Source organism: Mesitornis unicolor, unplaced genomic scaffold, assembly GCF_000695765.1.
Source record: "Mesitornis unicolor isolate BGI_N332 unplaced genomic scaffold, ASM69576v1 scaffold24431, whole genome shotgun sequence".
NCBI classification, from domain to species: Eukaryota; Metazoa; Chordata; class Aves; order Mesitornithiformes; family Mesitornithidae; genus Mesitornis; species Mesitornis unicolor.
The window spans coordinates 959-23350 of record NW_010163461.1 but is presented as its reverse complement, the minus strand read 5'-3'; the positions used below and the strand labels follow the sequence as shown (position 1 = coordinate 23350).

The 22392-nt window shown below is 36.2% G+C and overlaps 1 protein-coding gene across 1 annotated transcript in view; it reads right to left on the bottom strand.

Annotated features, from left to right (window-relative positions):
* The window catches only part of SUZ12 (SUZ12 polycomb repressive complex 2 subunit), a 23802-nt gene extending 2986 nt beyond the window's left edge, over positions 1 to 20816 (bottom strand). The window contains exons 1-13 of the mRNA XM_010193981.1: positions 20739 to 20816; positions 20584 to 20648; positions 15760 to 15828; positions 13059 to 13108; positions 10374 to 10459; positions 8675 to 8906; positions 7654 to 7756; positions 6768 to 6873; positions 5888 to 6065; positions 2549 to 2640; positions 1982 to 2125; positions 1082 to 1239; positions 444 to 642 (exon numbers count right to left, since the gene is read on the bottom strand). Of these exons, the coding sequence (XP_010192283.1) occupies positions 444 to 642; positions 1082 to 1239; positions 1982 to 2125; positions 2549 to 2640; positions 5888 to 6065; positions 6768 to 6873; positions 7654 to 7756; positions 8675 to 8906; positions 10374 to 10459; positions 13059 to 13108; positions 15760 to 15828; positions 20584 to 20648; positions 20739 to 20816 (1560 nt within the window). The remainder of the gene's footprint in view (positions 1 to 443; positions 643 to 1081; positions 1240 to 1981; positions 2126 to 2548; positions 2641 to 5887; positions 6066 to 6767; positions 6874 to 7653; positions 7757 to 8674; positions 8907 to 10373; positions 10460 to 13058; positions 13109 to 15759; positions 15829 to 20583; positions 20649 to 20738) is intronic.
* Positions 20817 to 22392: the final 1576 nt, after the last annotated feature.

The window sequence follows — 22392 nt, the reverse complement described above, 5'->3', positions numbered from 1 at the left end:
CTACAAATTCAACTTATGCCACCTAACGTCACAGAAATAACTCCTGCTGGAAATTCTGGCACTGCAGTCAAAAGAGGTCAGAACAAAGTCCTATCATGTATAGACCTGTGATGATAAACTACTTCCACACTGTACACACACCACTGTGCACTCCTGTGATGCCTGCATCTCCTCTCTGAATGGGAAAGCCAGCCACAAACAATGAAAACTCGCTAGGACCCGTGTGGACTGATCTTGCTTTGCAACTGAAGGCATACTTGACAAACTTTGATTCTATGAATTTCTATTATTAGTGTCTCAGGATCACACAATTTTCTTCTGGCTCTTAGAGTAAATGCACCACTTTCATAATATAAGCCCTGTCTGTTCCCTAGAACAACTGCAGACTATCTTTTAAAAACCACAATCCATCATCAATAATTTTGTATAAATGGAATAATTACAGTAATGGTTTTCTCCCGTAGCCATTCAGGGTCCTTTTCATCCTCACTGTCTACTTCCATTTCTTGTGGACGAAGAGGTAAACACGTGTCACTGTGGAAATATAGCCGATTGTGCCCGCTGCTGTACGTCCGCTGCTGTTCTACTTCTCCATCTTCAGATTCAAGAAATTCTGACATACTTGCTTTCGTACGCTTTGGCCTAGCAGAACAAGAAAAAAGTAACTGCTTTCAGCCATCAGATCAAATACAAATTACTCCTTTAAGCTCTAGCTTGCAAAAATGTTGAGGGTGAGTGGGAAGAATCACCAGCAGTGAAATAAAACCCATTAAAAACTTAACAACCCATTCCAACCCATACTCGACATTTTGGGGAAAAAACATTTTAGGATGAAGCAGTTAAAAACCAAATGTACATTGTTATGAATAGATACCTCAACGGAAAAGATGTAGAAAAATTAAAGGTGATGTTAATTATCCTTCTGTAAAATGTAATTTAGTCAAACTGCTGTACTTTAATGACAGTGAAATTTAACACTGTTAACGTGCACCTACAGATGCACAAATCCCTAGGTTTCCCAAATGTGGTCCATATGCTGTATGACACAATTCCAGACAGACCTTGTTTTCCATCTCCCTACCTGCAAACAAGTATGTGTGTGATAGGTGTTCTTTTGACCGGCCCATTGCGACTGAAGGCAAAGCCGGGTTGGCGATGGATATCCTGGGGATTTCCTGCATAGGAGCCATCGTAGCACTCATTGATAGATACGTCTATCCTAGCACCTTTTGGATGATACTGAAACAGGTAATAGCAAATATACTTAGCAAACAGTAATGACAATACATCAGGTTTAAACATACCTGAATACCTTAAGCATCACCCTATCAATAACCTGATGTAGCTCTAGTTTTCTTTTACAACACTCAAATATTTTTTAACCTCTAGAAAGAAGTTATTCTAAAGCATCCTTGCTCTCTACCTTTTTACTGTTTTATATACAACCACTCAAAATAGAACTAATTATAAAATCAAGGAAAGTATCAGCGAACGATTGCTAACAAGAACCCTAGAAATCAGAACAATTCTAACCAGCTAAGGAGTGAAGTTTCAGACAAATAATCCAAGCAGGGTAGCAGGTAAACTAAATTATCTTCAAATAAATAGGACAGAACTTCCCTTTAAGGTCAGATTGGTAGGAACAGGTACCTATCAGCATAAGTAAACACAATACTGTCTTTAAGTGTTTACTACCTTCGTAAAGCTTCAAAGGACTTCCAATCAAATGTAGATTGCGTTGCTTTCTACATCACATAAAAATAAAACTTTCATGCAAAACCAGCAGCTTAAAAAAAGTCCAATCCATTTTTTTTTCCCCAAGTAACATGCAAGCATTCATGTAACGTTCAAAGGAAGCTGCATTTAACCTGAAGATACAGTCCTACAACTTAACAGGCTAGCAACAGCATCACTGCATATGTAATATCTGTGACAGACTGTACGGTGTTTCATAGTGCTAAACTACAAGAAGACTACTTACAACATAATTAAAGATAAATCTGCTGTGGCAAAGTTTAAGATGTTTGAGTAAACTATACAGTTTCCGACAGTTCAGCGTGCACCATGGGCAATGCAAGTCATCGCGGGCTTCAGTCTGCTGCCTCGTGTTGTTGTTATAAAGGAACTGATGCAAAGAAAGGAACAGGTAGCATTAGCACCACATGCGTTTGTTTATTACCCTCCCAACCCCCAGAAAGTTGGACATTATTGTAAGACATCTCCACAGTCAGTTTTTAGGAACACTACATCAGCTCAGTGTACTGAAACACCGGTATTTCAAGAATTTTCCCCCCACAGGGAGACCACCTGTCCCCCTCCAGATGTCTACCAAGAGATGTCTTTTGTATCATCGGACATGCCTGCAGGAAGATCAGTTTTCTAGAATACTTCCTGTAAGAAGAAACGTGTGGAGTGGATCTGAGAACCCTTAGGGCATCCACTACAAAGGCAAATGGAAACTTCCACCCAACTCAGAAAAGAAGTGAACATTTTCATTCCATGCAACATTTGTAATCTAATTTTTTCCCCTAATGTTTATTTTCAATACCTGGTAAAATATTCGTAATTTTTGTCGAGGTTCATTTAAAACATCTCTCTCTTTTCTTGTTTGAAGGTCTGTCGGTAAAGATTCTTTCACAGCTGAAAAAAACCACATACAGACATATATTTCTTTTGTGAAGAAGAAAAAAAAGGCATTGTGTCTTATCCAAGCATGGAAGTTCTGAGCAGGGCACACTGCTGAAATGTACTTTGATATAAGTAGCTCACATCAACAACAAAGAAGTCAACGCTCAGCTTCCTCCACAAATCTACAGGCAAACCCACCACTTTTAAACACCACATCTATCTCCAGTTTTGGAGAACCCTTCACAGAACTTAACAACCGTAAGGTAAAAAGCAGCATTTTTCTTAGTCTCTTTAAGCAAACAGAATTCTTTAGGCATAGCTGAAAGCAGGTGTAACTGGGAAATAAAGAAACACTGCTCTCAGATGGCTGCATTGGAGAGACATTATTTAAAGGCAATTTCAGAAGCTGCCCAAGTCACACTACAAACAAAACAGTAGGAAATGCAAGTGACAAAATACTTAACTGAAAATTTAACCCTTTCACTCTTACCCTCAAACACTTACTGTTTGTGTTTGTAGTTGCCTGAGTCTCTTCCATACACTTTAATCTCAGACTATTTGATTCCATACAATTAACAACAAACACTACATACCTAAGCATGTTTATAAATCCACCCTCAGGTGAAACCAAATGAACACCTCCTTGCTTCTGAATGGTGAAAGAGAAGGTAAAACAAATCCCAGCTCTACTGACATAAGGAGATGCACTTACTTCATATTTAATATTTTGGAGAACAAGGGAAATTTCATCCTCTTTTGCTATGAAAAAGGGGAGGCCTGACACCTCAGCCTGCACATCAGTGAAATTAGAACTCCATGGCTCAGTTATTTTAAGCACTTTGTAATTACAGCAAAGCTTAAACCACCACGTTTAAAAAGCCTCTGATGTCTTTACTCCACTGGTCTGCCTTGGGAAACATGCCAAAGTAAAATGACAACACCAAACTCATACAACCCTTGGGAAAGACGCACAGGTTCTTTTGCTTTCACTACCAGAACCTCTAACTGATACAAGTTTCCTACTATTTTCACTCTCCTCCTTTCTTGGTATTCAGAGACTGAAAACAGCACAACCATCATAAACACACTCCAATGCTGTGCATTGCACTATGATATATTCCTGTACTAAGAGGCTGCTGTACCATTTTGGACGGTGGCTCTTTACCAATTTACTGGAGAGCTTTGATTCTCTGATACAAGAACAAGTGGGTCCTATGAGTACGTTAGCAATGCAGCCTTGCCATGTCCCTATTGCCTCTACTTTATGCAGTAAAGCAGTACACACCTTCCAGAGTTAGTCAACATACCATCATTTCTTTTTGCAAGTCTGAGCATACAACCTGCCTAACAAATTACAATATAGGTCTCCAAGAAACTCTAAAATACAAGGAGGCCTGGTATGAGGAAGTGAAGAGAAAGGAGAACAATTTTACAGTGGAAGTTCAAGTACTTCCCTTCTCTTGCCTTTCTTCTATTGGAAATTATTCCTCATTTGTGCGTGTTAAGCATCAGCCCTTCATCCCAATTTAAGAAACGTGTCTGCCATCCCTAGCTTAGGTAAAATATGTAACTTGGAAGACAGGAATCAGTCTTAAATATTCTTGTACTCTTTCCAAAGACAAAGCTGTCTGTAGGCTGGCTGAGGACATTAGGGATCATTCTAGATAGTGGCTTCTGCACAGGCAGGGGTGAAATTATCCTCGCTTTAACTTTTGTATTACTACAAACTAAAGCTCTAAAAGCAGTGAAAAAAAACTGCTACTCTTAGAAAGTCTCACCAGAGATGAGCTATCACTGACCCATCAAGTTTCCCAATGTGCACTGCAATACAGCTACACTAAAAGCACCTTTGGAAAATCAGTATTTTTTTCCATAACAATCATTCCCTTGCTATCACTACTGCAGCTCCAAACCCTCAGTTATACAACCAACACAAACCCAAACTGAAATACCATTTAGCATAAATTCTCTGATGCGCTACCATAGACAAACCCCAAAACTCCAAGCAAGCCAACTCCTCACAATCATTGCCTGGCTACGTACCCCAGAGATGGAGCCTGGAGACAGAACCACTGCACTCCAGATAATTGTTTCTCTAATAAGGGACCTAGAACTTTCCTTAATCGCACAGACCCAATCCAGTTACAAGCATGGAAATACTCATCACCCTGAAGTGAATCAGGCGCCAGCCAAGATGTCTGTAGGTGTTTAAACACCAGGAGCGGCCTGATGCCTTCTGTACAATTTAAATTTTCCAGCTGTCCTTGGCCTTACCTGCCAATACAATACTTCCAGCCAAAGTTACCAACAACTGGGAGCAAGAGAAAAGACAGGGAGTGTCTAGGCCAGCCCACACTGCCACTTAGGAATCAAAGCGGAGTTTCAGATTAAATATGACCCTGGAAACTGCTATTAAAAATAATTTCAAAAAGGACACAGTGGTCATTCAAAGGTGACTTTTTTGAGGTGTCACATTGCAGCAATAGTTTGCAGACTTGCTGTGTTTTTCTCTTACCTACACAGAATTTAGACAGCACTAACTGTAATCCTGCATTCTGTCCAGACAACCTCAGACCGCACAAAATTAGTAAAAGCAGAAAAACCCCCAAAGTTTAGGCCCAAACAGAAGTCTTTGTTAACTTGTGTGGACATGCTAACAACGCAGCTAATGAATAATTTAAAAAAAACCCACTGTGCTTCCATCATGGGACCAGGCCTAGACATCAAACTATGTATGAAGGACATTAGTGCCAGTTCCTACACACCCTGAAAGAACCCAAGTTACCTTTACACCACAAATGTGCAACGTAATGTACAATATTACAGAGTCTGTCACATTTCAGAGTAGCTGCTACATTTTCCAAGAGCTACACGTATCATCTGATAGACAAATTTTAAAACTATTTTCAGTACAAAGCATACAAGGGAACTTATTAATAGCATAAATCCAAATATGTACAGAACAGTAATTACAATGAGTACAGCAAAATAGACAATCCTAGAAGTCCTATTCACAGGTTTTCCTTTATTTCACATCAGGATTTAAGCATTGCATATAATCACTTCAATATCGTCATGACTTCAAAGGCCCCACTATTTTTAGCTTTTAAACTTACCATTAAAACCGTATGAAATATGGGAGACAACAAAGCCCAAGCATTTTTGCTTTTTCATGTTTATGATTACCTGAAGCAGGAACTCTGTATCACAAAAGTGCTAAGCAGATCATTATTCAACAGCAAAACCAAAGTTTGCCTACCTATAGTCTGAGTAGGTTTAACAGAATTGGGCTTGTTTTCTTGAGGGAGGCTTTCAGAATTTCGTGTTGCAAGAGGCTTAGCTATAGGAGCTGTAGACTTATCATTTGTGTCTCCTGTCCAGCGAAGAGTAAACTGAAGTGTGGGTCCCTGAGAAAATGTTTCAAACGGAGGCAATCTCTGTGGGGGAGAGGAAAAAAAAAAAAAAGCAGAATTAGTGTCTTCCCATGTACAAAAACAATCATGAGAAAATATTCACAGAATGGAGACAGATGTAATTTTTTATTCACCTGAAATCCTTGTGTTTTCGACTTATCCATACACATTTAGATACACTAAAAGAAAAAGCTGAAAAAGGTGACTACGCAGTTTCCTGCGCGTTACTGAGTAACCACGTCATGCGCATACTGTGGCACACGTATTGATCTTTGTGAAACCATGAACAGCATGGGTCCTGACTAGAAAGAGAGCAGCACTTACCCACCAGCCTGCTGCCAGTGTACTTCTCTTTCTGCTCACACCTACTCCTAATTCTGCCATCCAGTGTTCTATATTAATACACAAGTCTTAAAAACAGCACCACTGTTTGCTGTAATCATGCTACTTTAATAATCTCCTGTGGATATGCTCCTATATTCCACTCGCTTATCAAGATAACAGTAATGAAAAAAAAGATGAGACCTCAGTCAAGTCCAAACCCTTATTATCAAGTATCATACCCTAAATTTATCAGTAAGATTACAAAATTCTACCTTAAAAGCTCTTTATTATACGCAGGCCACATTAGTTTATGGAAATGTTATTGCAAAAAACAGGTGTTCCACCTTAATCCAGCTCATGTTAAGTGAAGACAGTTCTTGCAGCCACTAAAACAATCCATACCTTCCCATCAAGAATTGTTTCCCATGTTGCTCTTTTCTTGCTAATGGGACACTCTTCCATTTCCTGCATGGCCACTTCATATTCCCCATCGAGAAGCTGCAACCGCCTGTCAAGACAAAGTACGTGAGTAAAGCAGCTCATTTTTAATGTTTGCCTATCAAACTGTAGAATGTATTTCACAGTAACTGAGTTTCCATAAAACTAAAGGCAAATTTTCAGGTAAATTTATTTGGCAACTAAGTGTGAATCTTAGGTAAACACCATCCATAAAGAAAAAGATGCCTAATGCCAAATATCAATGCAAAAGCCTCAAACCAAGTGATTTCAAGAGGTATAGGAAAACTATTGTTAATACGGCATGAGTACTATGATGAGAATCTTCCTGTGAAGAAACAAAAAACAAACTGAATGACACTCCTTCCAAATCATCTCTTATTTATTCCTGCTTTATTAATAACTACTCTCTTCTAACAAACCAATACGATCAGGCCTCCAAAACTAAGGAATGTTATTTTCATATCAGAACCATGTCAGATGTAATCTTTACAGGACTTCAAAATAGTGAATTTAAAGTATAACTTTTTTAAAAAATACCTATTTCTATGCATGATGCAGTGTCATTTACACAGCAGAATGGCTGAAAATGTCCTAGCTTGTGTCATCACTGCAAACCCACATAACAGTTCACATCATGGTTAGCATACTAAAGTTCTCCAGAGGCATTAAGCAACAGAAATGAACAAAATACTGTCAAAACTTCTAATAAAATACAGATTAGAGAGAGAAATTTCTTAAAATTTTAAAATCCTTAAAATTTCTTAAGATTTTAATATTAAACAAATTCCTAATGATTAACAGAAGCAGTATTTATTTTGGATACTATCACCTGTTTTTATCAAATACAGTCATTTGTGCTACAAACGTCTTTTCCCCATCTTCACGATTTGAAGAGTTTCTTTTTCTTCTAGCTGGAAGCTCCTCATTGACATCTGCACATAAGAAATACGGTATTGTTATTATATAGGCACAAATTCAGAAGATCACACAGCTTCTATGCAACTGTAAAATATAACTGGCTGTTCATTATGTCAGATGCGTCATACAATAGAAAAGGACACAGTATTTCGTGAACAGTTCAATGGCAAAGGAAAGAGCACTTAGCTTAACAGTATTCATATTTTAGATACGTTCATATGTATTTATACTTCTGTCAGCATTAAGTATTTGGGATTTGATCTTTCCCCTCTTGTAGCTATAAAATAGTGAGAAAGTTTTTCATTCCACTTGCACTTTCCAAGGCTGTAACATTTGTTATGTAGCACGTCTTGATAAGATTAAGAGAAGCACTTTAAAAAATTTGTTATGGTATTTTCTTTATTGGCCTTGACTCTGTGCTAGCACTGCTCATCGATAACTGAAACGCCGCTGTATTATCTACTGTTTTCAGCACAAATCCAAAACACAGCCTCACACTAGCTACTATGATGAAAATGAACTCTATTCCAGCCAAAACCAGCACAGAAAGTCATTTAGTTTTGACGAGAGACCACAATGGCATCTACAGCTGAGTCAGTAGTGATCAGTGTTGCTGGAGGTTTAATGACAGTCACAGCGACCACAGGGCTCTCTTACATTATCCACCCTCCAACAGTGTTGCTTTACACCGTCACCATCACCACACATTAGTAAAAATTGGTGTTAAATTTACAGAAAAGTAGAAGCCCAATTTCTAGCTACCAACTGCATTTTAGCCCAATCTTGAAAAAGACTGAAAGAAATGACAGCCAGTTCAGTCACTCATCTATCACTGGCCCTTCTCAGAGTATGACCTATGCCGCAGATCAAGACAACTGCATACGCCCCTACAAGATAAACCTGGTGAAAGCATATTTAAAGACTAAAGTTACCAATGTTTTCATTAGTTTCCCCATTGATCAGTCCATTAAACTCTCTTCTTCCTGGGCGAGTTACTCTGAATAACAACGAGTAAGACTTCACCATATGGCTGTTGCTTGGTTCAAACTCGTTGCTGGAAACTGCGAGCGAGGGGAAGTTGCCTGGTTTTATTTGGCTGAGGTCTGGGTTTAAAGGCACCTGCTTTTTACCTGTAGGAACCTGTCTTATCGGACAACTGACATCCTGTAGGAAAACAAGAAAACTGAGGTTTAGGTTTTTAGAGTACCAAGTAAAGACATTAACTGTTAAAATCTGTATAATTTATTAATTGTACTTGTACTACCATCTTTTTGAAAATAAGCCTTCTGACAAATGTAAATTAAAAAAATCTGGAATGACAATTCCAGGTTTTAAATGTAAAAATGGATATTTGAATGTGTAAATAAAGCTGGCATTTTAGAACCATTTCTGGCAGCAGCCATCTTTCTCTAAGTGATTAAATTTACACTAATATGAGGCATTCAGAAAGATTGTAGAACAGTCATTAATACTAATTTAATTCTGTTTACCTAAAGAAATTAAATGTTTTGGTTATATATATATTTCAGGGGCTTCCTATCTTCTCCTTCCAATATTACAAAGTGCACTTTGTGCTACTGGGAGATAAAGAACCACTTACCTAGGATTTATTATATTCATTATCTCTCAAATAGATCATTGAATACTGTGTAGTATTGGAAAAACAAGGCAAGATGGACCAAGTATGAAACTTGCAGCAAAACACTTCAAATAACCCTCAGCACCTCCTGTTTTTACCATATTTATTCATACTATAGCAAGTAACCAAACTGGTTAGAAACAGTATTAGCTTTTAAAAACATGTCAAAGCAGCTTAACATTCTTAGGGAAAAATACACAAAGTTCTCACTGCAAATCTTCTCCTTTTTGGTTGAAAATAACAAGCATTACTGAGTCTCCCATATTCCCATGACTGTGAAGATAATTTGCCAACAATTTGGTGTGAAACAAACATAGGTAAACCAGCAAGCAAATTCAAAGATACTTTAAAAAAAAGGGGAGATGAAAATTGTTTATGATTCATAGTAGCTCAGATCTGCCGTAATTGAGATGATCAATGTAAGAAACACAGCTACAGAAAAAGTCAGGAACGACAAGACTTGGCAGATGACTGGGGAATTCAAAACAATTACAATTTGTTCCTTTGTATTTCTAAACTTTAAGTCATAGCCTAATTTATGATTTCGTGATTGCCTGCTTTACTTAAGCCTCTCGACATTACAACAGAATTTATAGTTTAACAATGTGATATAAAAAAGAATCAAGTAAAAATAGAGGTGGCTGACATCCACGAGCGAATCTGACTTACAAGCAAACCAAATTCAATAAACAAAGTTGAATGTTTTTTAAAACTTCCAGTTATTTCTCACAAAGCAGAGCAAAATCCATATAGATATGGATTTTATATAATTCATATATATATGTGTGTGTGTGTGTTTGCTTCTGAAAAATGCCGTAGCCAGTTGACAGAAAACAATTTGAATAGGTTAATTTTTAAATTTAAGACTAAATCTCAACAGAAGCATCATTTCATCTTTATCTTCTTGCATGGCAATGTTATATATGTATTTTCCAGAATCAAGTAAACATTTTGCTTTAATATATACTAATAGTTTGTCAAATTGTTTTTACCTTTCGTTTCTTGTGGCAAACTTTCACAAGCAGTACTTCCAGGGTTACAGAATTTTGTTCATTCTCTGAGTTTTGTGATGGCTTATCTAAACAGAAAAACATTTTAAGTTCTGAAAAAGTGAAGATCTATTCAATGGTGCAAATCCACCTGTAACTACTTTGTAACCATAGGTACCTCTGGGCACAAAGACCTTTAGTCAAATTTTAAGTTTCAATTTTCCTAAGCTCACTGCAAATTCCCACTTGAGAACACCTAATTATTGTAATAGTAGCAGATTAAAAACACAGTCGATATCTAATTTTTAGAAGAGTAAGCTTGCTACCTTTGGCATCGCCAAAACCTTTTTCTATAACAGAGAGAAAAGATACAGGTAGATTTAAGGAAAGTCAGAACACACTAATTACAGATGAGTCCAATTATTTCCCATAATTTTTTTCTTTACAGCTTGCAAACCTAGAATTTGGCTTGCATCAAAAGATCCAGATTCTATCAGACAGGAAAACAAAACAAAATTTAAAACCCCTAAACATTATGCAAGGTTAAGTAGACACAGAATAGCTGTCAAAGGGCTCTTGACAGAACCTGAAAGACAACTTGGCTTCACAGTCTCTGCACTGTAAATTTCCTAAGGCCTGGAATCTACAAGACAGCCACTACCAGCAGTAGGAACAGCAATGCCTTAACAACTGCCTTACAAAATAAATTTCACTGTATGGTAAAAGCATCTTTAATAATCTGAAGTTATAATAATCTAAAAATGTGTCCTTATATGCTCATTAGATATAAGCAGCAAAGTTTTTAGCGTAGTAAAGACAACCTAACTCATGTCTCTTCACTTGCTTTCCCCCTGACACTATAGTCATATTCAACAAGCCTGATGTGTTTCAGCTAAGAAAGTTCTGGCAACACATCTAGAGACACTAGCAGTTTTATGAAACAAATGAGTATTTTTTAATTGTAAGCATGAGACATATTAGAAATCTTAGCAAGTACAGAAACTCTGGACAAGGAGGAGCCCAAAACCTCCACCACACACTCAGTTTTAAGAACTTCTAACAATTTCTATCCAGACAAACATATTAATTGCACCAGCTTCATTAATTTAAATATTTTCTATATTTACTGTTCACTATAGCATAGTGCTATATAGCATTTATGTTAGTGACACAGTTTTCTATGGTACAGATGAACATCAGGTTCTCATTAAATTTAGTACTCTCTTGAACTGAAGGGTTTTTATAGTTAGTCACATATTCATTCTAAAACCCATAAACATTCAAAACAAAGAAAGTCATCAAATACATTGATATCTTGAAAAATCTCCTACAATCCATTCCTGTGTAAGACCACACTGTAATAAAAAAGCAGTAAGAAAAGCAAGGTTTGTCAGCAAAATCTGTGCTACAACTACCCTACCCACTAGGTATTTTAAATTCCATACATGAGGTTTACTACTACATCCTGTACTGGAAGGATCAGATCTGGGAGTTACGTATCTGAATTTAAGACACATCAGTATACCCTTTCCTCCACTTTTATTCTATTCTTCTCTATTCTTATCACTGTGGCCCCAAAAGTCCTTCTCTCTTGCGGTCTCCCAGCTGCAATACTGAACACAACACCAACATGAAGTGCCTGAGAGCAGAAGCAGGATGAATACTGTCCATTGAGACCAGCAGGATTTTGAATTTCCAGAAGCAGAATATTCCTAATGTACAAATTTTAATAAAGCTTTCTCCGAATAGCATTACAGTTCATTAAATAAGTAATTCTGAAATCTAGACAACTTTAACTTTTAAACATCTTACTGAATAGATCTGGTTAAGCATAACATACTTTGAGGGAACATAAAAGCTTCTAGGAAGAACGTACAAAACCTGTAACATGAAGCTTTTACATCCAAAGACTAAGATGCCATTTAGAATATTTTTACCTGAAAAATTAGAAACACCACTTTGTTTTAATGGTATTTTAATTTTAAAAGCTATTTAATTAGCTTTTAATTTTAAAGCTAATTTCTTTTCAGAGAAGTAAAAACACAGTGAATTTACTCATGCCTGCACAGCACAAAGCATGACACTCCTGCTTTCCTTAAAGGAACTGAACCCTTCTTTCTGGTCTGAGAAGTCCAATATTCCGATTTGAGAAGTAAAGCCTTACGTGCATAAAAGACACAACAGAATGACTGCAAGTCACTAAAACGTGATTTCCGTTGCTTTCATAATTGCTGACATGGCCTTTGACTCATCTCTGGGCTCTACTTGATAAAAGTTATTTTCACACTTCTATTTTAAATTAAAACACACTGAATCTTCTATCTGAATGCTGAGGGTTCTTTTAAAGCTACATCAAATACCCCAAAGATACACTCCCATAAAATCACTTCGTTCAAGAACTCTTAAAAGTCTATTTCAGTTTGAATGGGTGATTACTTGAAGTATTTCTCAAAATCACTGTTTTGACTAAAACCCTGGAAGGCTTATCTGCTTAACATTACAATCACGCTACAACATATTTAAAGCACTACTGAAAAGTGTTGTAATTAATGGGACAGTCTGAGCTTAAATAAGTTAAAATCTACACTCAAACAGCAGATATTCCAAATATTAAAATATTTCCCTTAGATCCAGACTAATTTCAAAGGTGCTACAGAAATTAACAGTAGAATGAAGGAGCAAACATACCATTTTTATGGAAGAACCCAGTAAACGTGAGTTGCAAATGAGCAGACAAGCTAAACAATAAAAAAAAGAAAGGAAACGTTAGAACAAAGTAGTATCTTCTCAGAACAGCAGCCAGGCTGCTCCATTCACTGATGTTCAGCACAGGCAACTATAATGAAGCAGTCCATCTTTCTGACTCGGTAAATGCCTGGATACAGCAGTTGCAATTGATGCACAGTTGTGGATCAGTTTCCTCTTTACAAACTGATTCTCTCTCTGTATTCTATGATTTGATACATTAAAAAAAAAGTGGAGGTTTAAACACTACAGTAGAAGGGCATTGTCTAAAGAGGCAAGATCTTGCTTAACAGGCAGGCAAAGACATTTCCTAGACATTTGTCAGCAACAGAGATGAGTTTTGGTGGAAATTTTCTACAACTTCACCCTGAACCATGCACTTGGTATTGATTTTTTTTTTTTAACAAGTATTTTAAGTTTGGTAAGGAGAGTCTTTACAACAGGGAAGCTACAGACTTAGAAATAAAGATTATCAGTCACATCAAGTCCATAACATAAGTAATCAAAATATTAATTGCATGTATTTTGTTTCACAGCACTGCAGCTCATAGCTTACTCTGTTAACTGTAGACTCATTTTATTCCAAATTGTTAAATTCAGAGTACATTGCAGCTTAAAGCAAGTATTCATAAACCCAGATTAAAATGGGTCTCAAAACCACTTAGTATTTCTGAAGTATATAGCCCTGAACAAAGTATCATCTGTTTCACTAGAACACCAGTTACAATTTTGAGCACTGTCACTGATGTCTCAGGAAGATTCAACCTGACATTCAACGCCTATTTTTAAACACAAACATTCCCAAGAGGACTGAGATGATGCTCGAAAGTGCCCAACAGCTTCAGCATTCAGAAGACTGCATCTATATATATCATATCATATCTATGTATCATTCATCCAGGTTGTTTTTCCAGACCAATTCCAGGCTAAACTACATTTTTGTTACAGTTTTGAAAGCATAAAAAAAGAACACGCACAAATCAATATTCTGGTTTTGACACGGTCTTTAACCTTAAAAAGAGAATATTTACCTAGCAAGTAGTCACAATATATGGAACAAAAGAGAATTAAGAAAAATAATGTACAGTAAATCTGTAAAACCTCTTAGAACACAAAGTTTATACATTTGTTTCAGACTAAATTGTATCTAGCATGGTTGCCTCTGAAGTTGTTACATTATTTGCAAATACTATGAAACAAGAGCAGCTGGTTAAAAACCAGGCAAACACCACAAAAAACCATCTCAACAGGTCTTCACACATCTCAGCAACTTAGTCTTTAAAATGTCTGATTTTGTTTTAAAATTTCCAGAATGTTTTGCATTGCATGACCTATTCAGTACATTAAATTGAAGGGTTTTGGCAAATTATCCACAGTCTACCAAAAAAGAACGCAAAGGCAAACGGCAGGACTAAAATGGATCTGACTGAATTGTATAGATAAAACCAAAATTATTCTGGAAGTCTTACAATGGATCAGTTATTTTTCCATCATCTATACTTTCAGAAAAAGCTTAGGTGTTTAATTCATACAGGAAGAATTATTAAAAAATTGTTATGGTCATCTATCACAATCAAATATCACAAACCCACTGTACTCTACATCACTTCTCAGTGAATGAGCTTTTCATAGCATTTTATTTCAACACTAGCAAACGTGTCAAGAAACAGCAGCTCAGGCATATTTGCTATGCCTTCTTTCTGCCATCGTTACAAAGATCAGGCTTGGATGAAAACGAACTAACACGCGTAATTCTCAAGTTTCAGAGCTTCTCTGCTGAACTTTTATTTTTGCCAAATACAATATGGCAAATTCAGCAAGAGTCTGGTATTTTTTTACTGAAGTAGAGCAGTAAGACCTAATAAAATGAGTTTCATCCAACCTTTATCTGTGTTACATAATTTAAAGTAAACTCTTCTGGAAAAAAACCCAAGCCTTAACGTTACAAAAACATTAGGTACACCAGTATAAAGGTAATCACCATTTCCCAATTAGAATTCACAGAGCAAGCCACCCCCAAACAATTCCATATGAAATTAAGACCTGAAATTATCTATCTGTTAAAGAAGGAACACTCATTCAGACAGGACCATGCAAAGGTTCAACACGAGACAGATGTGGGGTCAGACCACAAGAAAAAATCTCAGACTAAGCAATACTTCTCACAAGCAAATGAGAAGGGAAATTTGAAGTTCCACAGCCTTCCACAAAAACATTTTTTCCTTTTATATAACTCCGAAATTAAGGTTAAAAATAGCAAGCATACAACCATATAAACCCCAAGTAGTATAACTTCTTGGTATTTTCCCAAATCTGCCTTTGTATTAACTCCAGCAAACACAGATTGGTTACTGACAGCCTTAAAAAACTTACGGCAGATTAAGTTGAGGCTTCTATGCACATTTTAAGAAGTGGCACAACAAATATGAGAAGTTTATCTTGATACTGCTTTTCTCCCAAGTTTTTAAGTGGTCAGCACACATACACACACGTTAAGATTTTTTTAAGCAACATTTCAAACAGTAAGTACCTCACTTGTAACAATTACTTTTTATCACTTTCATTTTGCTAAATCAGAAGCATTTTGATTTAGCATGTGTTCATTTGTACATTGACACACAAATACATATATGTAGGACAGTACCTGTGAGATTCTTGTTCTCCCTTCATTTTCTCTACTTTTGATAACATGTCATCTACTTTGAATGTTTTCCTGTGAAGAAAAGGCAAAAAGAACAGTTTCACATAGCCACTATTCCCATAATATGTAACGAGAAAATGTATTCAGTCTAAACTTTGTCTTGGTTTTTAATCTAAAACTTCCTATATATATAATTTAAGCCTTCTGTTCAGAAAGCACCTTTTTTTTAGGCCTAGCAGCACACCTCTGTTGTAGGGACACAACTGCCATAGAGCTTCTCAAACAATATCAAAACAATACACAGAATTAAAAAAACACCTTTCAGAAGTAATCCTACTGCTCATACAGAGTGTCATTTAACAGCACTATATTCAACCTCACGATGAACATGTCAAACCACATTTCAGCTTTGATCAAAGAAAATCTTCCTGCTTTAGTGACCCCTGTATCTACTAGGAACTTGTGTCAGCTCTTCAGTCATTATTATAGTGCTGATCATAGTAATGAAAAACACTTAAAACCTTATCTGACAAAACAGTTAAAAACCGAATTATAAAAAACCCCTTATTTCTCCACAAAGTTATATTAAATAGACACAATACAAAGAAAAATGAATTCTGAAGCTACTTCTAGAGCACCCTCACAGGAAACAGGGGAGATGATGACCAATGACCATGTCACGGAGAATAACCATTTAAATCATTTCTCTCCATAATTCTGACATCAGTCTGTTCATGCTCATATACTCAGCCTGTTCTACCACACATACAATTTAATGTTCATTACTTAATAAAATTCACTCATGACCAGAAGCTATTCAATAATTTCCAGCACAGTCTTTGAATTTTTCTTTAAATTAAAATTAATGCTTGGACTTAGATGCCAACAAAATTGCACTAGAGTTACAATGCAAGAGCTGCAAGGACATCCTTCCTTTACATTTACACCTTAGAAAAATGACTTAAGAACAGAAGCTGTTGCCAAATACTGGAGTTCTTGTAGGGGGAATGATGACAACGTGCTCTGGGGAAGTGGGAAGCATCATCTACAGAAATATCCTGACTGAAGAAACACCAATGTTTCACACTGTCTGCATTCAGCATGCAAAGCATCTGAATGATTCAGTTACAAATCACATGGTGGGTAAATAGTAACACTGGACAAAACCCACTACACAAGTACAGGGCTGCAGTCAGATAACAAGGAGAAAAATAACTAAGATTTGTGTAGTAAACAACCACTGATTCAAAGCTCTACTCAGCCTAAGGTTCACACAGATGACAGATTCAAGAAGTGACTCACCTACACTAAAATGTAGGATTACTAAAATGACCATTGCAATGCTCAGCTCTAAAGCAAGAGATGTTAAGAACAGAGGAATTTGTTGAAAGTTCCAGATTCTAAGCTAAAAAAGCCTGTGCGTGCTCTTTGCCCAAGCCCATCAAGATCAGCCACCGGTCTGCAGAACAGAGCAAACTTCTCTTTAGAAAGCTTTCTTCAAACTGAAAAATTGCTTCAAACAGCTCCAGAGCGAAGTTATGTCATGATCAGAATGAGCCAGAAACCAGCTAAGAGGCAAACACGTTTTGGGAATGGCGGAAAGCTTAATCCTTCATAAAACACACTAATATCTGACACAGCTTGCATTTAATATTTGTAAGCATTACTGATCCAGAAAGAGCAATGACACAGCCTTTCCAAATGTCAAACTGAGGTTACTTAAAACAAGAAGAGGCCTTCTAAAGTCTTTCAGAAAAAAGAAAAATAACAAAAAAATTAAACCTAAATTGTTGCAAGTTAACTTCTAAGAGCAGAAAAAAAACAGAAATTCCTTTAAACTGAATTACTGTTTTTTAAATTCCCATGTTCCCATGCATAACAGAATAAAGTTAAGTTTTTCTAATAACCATCCCTAACACCCAGAATTTTCAAGACAGTATTTACTTGTGCTACAAGTACGCACATCTTGCGCATTCCTTTCTCCACCCACTCTTACTCCAGTCAAGCACAGTAATAATTAAAAAAGTATTAAAAGTCATATCATAGCATGCCATTACTCTGTCAATAAATGAAAAAAAATATTACTTTATCCAAATACTGTATGGGAAGAAACTTTTATTAACAGTTAGTAACTTCTTTCCAACGCCATCATTTGGTCTAACAACACCCGAAGGCAGACAACCCATTTCAATTCTCTATCAAGAATCACTTGTCCAAATCACACCACCTCTCCAATGATAAGCAGCAACCTCAATATTTTTTTAGCCCAAGCTGACACAAGCCCATTAACTTATTCCTTATAAACACTTCTCTATACTCTAAGCATTCTGGTCTTTAAACACTTTCTCAGTATTAAGCATATGGACCAACATCAATGGGTAATTTCTTGGTAAAAATGCAGTTTTACTTCCCTACCTCCAAGGGATAAATTTGTCTGGCATTTTTCTCAGATATAAAAGATGTGGAGCTATAATTACTATTGTGATAAGTTAGTTCTACAAAGATAGGAGATCACTTCCTTACATTTTACATATGAAAGTGTTAACTGAAATGGCAATCAAAATAATGATCAAAAATTTTAAAAGTCAGAATTAAGAAGTTCTAGAGAAATATATAAATAAATACCACATGTATAGTCTTGGTCCACATAAGCAGGTTAACAATAAAGCAGTTCCAAGAGTAGAACTCTACTAACATCTTCACCATACTGAAGCCAGGTACACAATTTTTCTCCTAAAATAAGCCTCAGGAAGATCTTCTACTCTAGTTTGGATCACTTTTCTCTTTTAAAGCCCCTTTCTTACCAGAATAACAGGATCATACACCTTCACTCTTTATATTGAACGAAGAATGGCCATGAAGGTCTTGTGCACATGTGAAAATGTTTACCAGCACAGATCACTGTTCTGCTAACCTCCTCTGGAAGTTCAGCTGAGACTGTTTTGCTTTTGTTTTAGACTGTTGAGACTACACCGAAATACTCCAAGCTACCTTTAAAGTACAACTTCTGTGGTTTTAACTAGGCTGAAAGCAAAAGACCACAGGACTGACAGAGCACGGAAAGGTGGGAGAGGGGGACCCACTTCTTTGAAATAATTGTCTGGTTTTTTTCTCCTCAGTGTGCTAGCCCACTCCTGTGCATTGTTGTGTTTTTATAAAGAAAACATACTGAAATGTTTTACTTATTCTTCCTCGACCTAATTACCAGAATGATTTCAGTAAGTCAGTATTGTCAGAAAACTAGCGAGTGAAATGGCCATTAATCTGGCTGTTCTTAGAACCATACCTAACTGAAATCACAGTTCTAAAAGAAATGCTAAAGGAATTACTAAAAATCAGTATGCTTCAAAGAGAAACGAAGCATTAGTTGTGTAGCTGAATTTGAACTGGAACTTGGAACTCATTGTACAATGTGTTGTCTGCTAAGTACCATTTCTTGTTTCCCAGCAACTACAGCAGACATCCAAAGAAACAGATTCAGGTAAAAGAACACACGCATTTCAATCAATTTTAAGTTAATAAAAGTTATAAGCAAGAACTTCCTGTTGCATAATTCTAGTTAAAAACCAAAACACCCTGAACATTATTTCTTAAAATTTGGCTCTGCCTTATTTTAAAATAAGCAAACAATTCACTTTGGTAACTTTAATTAAAACACACAAAAACCAACAAAACCCCCCCAGATCATTACCTCTTTTAAGTACCTGAAGCTGTACATTGTGGGTTCAGTTTTAAGAAAAAGTTACATTGTAGCATTAAAACTAATGTCAAGAACATTAAACAACATCCAAGAGATCCAAGAATGCCAAATATAGCTTCTTTAATTTAAATAAAAAGGGGCAAACTGTATTGCTCAGATGATCATTCAAATATTACCTTCCTTAGAAACAAATAAAGTTTAAATTCAAATTGTCTGCATAATCAAATTTTATTGCTGTTCCTTAAGCATTCATGATTAAGTATTTCAGTGCTACAGCATCTGTTTCCACGTGATAACAACTTTAATGTTAAAATATATTAAAGTGTTCAGGCTACAACAAAATCCAAAGTATAACATGATTTTCAATGAGGGGAAAGTAACTGAAAGGACTTTGCAATTCTGCTAATAAATAATGTACACTGCACTTTTCACTCTGCAGTATTCATACATTTTAACATCTACTGACACGCAGCTGTAGCACCTCACGGTATAGGAATTACTATTTTGGAATGCCCAAAACTGAAGCCCATTTCTCAGATGTATCAAGTTCAAAGCAACCTTTCTAAAGCATTTGCTGGACATTTTGTAAAACACTATAAACTGACCTCCTTCATTTTTCAGCTTTTAAAATTAATTACAGAAATAACTACTGGATCCTTACAATACTAATTAACAAAACCAATAGTTTTATGTTCGCTTGGAGTTTGTTTGTTGTTTTGTTTTTAATAAGCAGTTAGGTTACAGTTTAAAATAAAATGTTTCCTATTATTATGATCAAGCACCAACGATTACAAGAGCTCAACTGTTAAAGAGTTTTATTTGTTCTTTAAGAAGTTCTCCCCCAGACCAGAAAACAAACATGGGAGAATTAGTTCTGATTCTGCAGATAGTTCTCCACATGCCAGTACTCTCAGTATCAACCCAAGTCACAAGCATAAAGTCACACACACGCTTAACATTGCAGAAAAGTTCTTCAGTTTCAGATCAACTGTAAAGTGATGGATGCATTTTTAAAGTTCTTCTAAAAGAAAAGGTCATGTTTGACACACCACGTGAAACCAGGAGGCCATCCCCCACTATTTTCTGGACTTCTGCTACTTAAGTAACTTTTCAAAAAACAATTTTACCTTTTGATATTTGTTCGGGAGTTTCTGTGGGACATGTAAGTGAGAGTTCTGTGCAAAAAGATTGGCTGCAGAAAAAAAAAAAAGGAAAGCGTTATGCTTTAATTAAGATTTCCTACAAGTCCAAAGTAAAGGAGTGAAAAAGACCAATTACTCACTGCTATTAGATTCCGGGTACGCAGAAATCTGTATATCTGTGTTGGTTCTAAGAGAAAGAAACACGCGTTAACCAACATACCTTCTACCTCCAGACAGCCAGCCTTATAGTTATTACCAAGTATCTAATTTCACATGTTGATTTTTTTTTTAAACGATGACTTTGTTTAAAATTGTTTAAGTAAAGCATCACGAAGCCCGAATAACTCCAAGTTAAGTTCAAGGTTACTCCACCTACTGCACAACACAAAGCAACTTCTTGTTTAAGCTACCATAAATCAGTAGTCACAACTCAACTATGACTGCTCCTGCTTGCCACAAAATTGGTTTCTTACAGGATTCTATCGCAAAAGGGCAGAAAAAAATATCCCAACGTATTACAACCTACTGTCAAATAGTGAAGTTTTCTTCATAAAGTTAATGAACTTTCTGACATGAAACTAAATTCACATAGTTAGACTATTTGGTAGCTGACTGTTTTATCCTTCTGGAAAGTACCAAGATCACTTGCACAAGGTACCAAAACAAGAACAGGGACTGTCAGTTGACTATGACACGTTACCGACCATTCTAAGCTAGGAAATGAATTTCCAATACCTTTTATATTCATAGGATCAAAAAAACGTTGGTCCTGGTAAAGCAACTACTGTTTCAAAGTGCAAATAGAGGGAGGACAATACAGCCATACACAATACTGATGTGAAGAGCAGCATCATTTGAAATAGGTGTAATAACCAAAGTTCAAAAGAACAAGACTTGCCTACAGAAAAGAGGACCTGCAGTTTTAACTGATTCAGTTCAAACAGGACAAAAAGGGTTTTGTCTAGATCAGGTTATATCTAACAAGAATTCCAAACTAAACTGAAATACACCCTTTTAAAACTGAAATGAAAGCCATCTTCCTTAGGTAATGTCAGCAAGAAGCTTGGAAGTGACTTGATGAAACACACCAACTGCAGAGAAAAAGTGAATGGAGGTGAATGCCTCGGTGCCCGTGGTAAGGCTGCTAACACTGCCTCTATTTCCCACATAAAGGAAACAACCAACTACTTATTTTTTAGAAAGATAAAACTTAATTTTCATATGACTGCAAAATATTTATTTCAAGTAGCTGGAAAATTTATTGTGATTTCTGGAATTGAGTGATTAGAAGTGAAGAAGGACAGCACTTTATATCCATTATCCCTTTTAAAAGGTATAATTCAGCCTAATATCTATAGTTATGAATGTAAGAGCCCAAAGAAGCTATTATTGGAGAGATGTATTATTACAGAAGGAAATCTTAAAATGATCCCAGTATTCCCTTTTAGAAGCCTGATGAAAACCAGCAGAACTCTGCTTGATGCAGATTACCGTAATAAAATTTGTATTTTTCTAATCAAGATAAAAGACAGAAAAGAAAGAAATTAAAGAAACGTGCACTTTGCTAGAAAGTGAAAATGCAGAATAGTCACAACTTTTAAAGAAACATCCTGGGGTTTTTATTCTCCAAAAAGCCAGGACAATTATAATTTAGAAAGGTATGAAAACATTAATGTAATTTAATTTAAAGACAGCGCACTGCTGCTTCAACTTTAGTCTTTCCAAGTAGAAAAATTCCAAAACACACTTTTCGGCTCGCAGACAGACATGTTTCACAAGTCCGTATTACTCAGC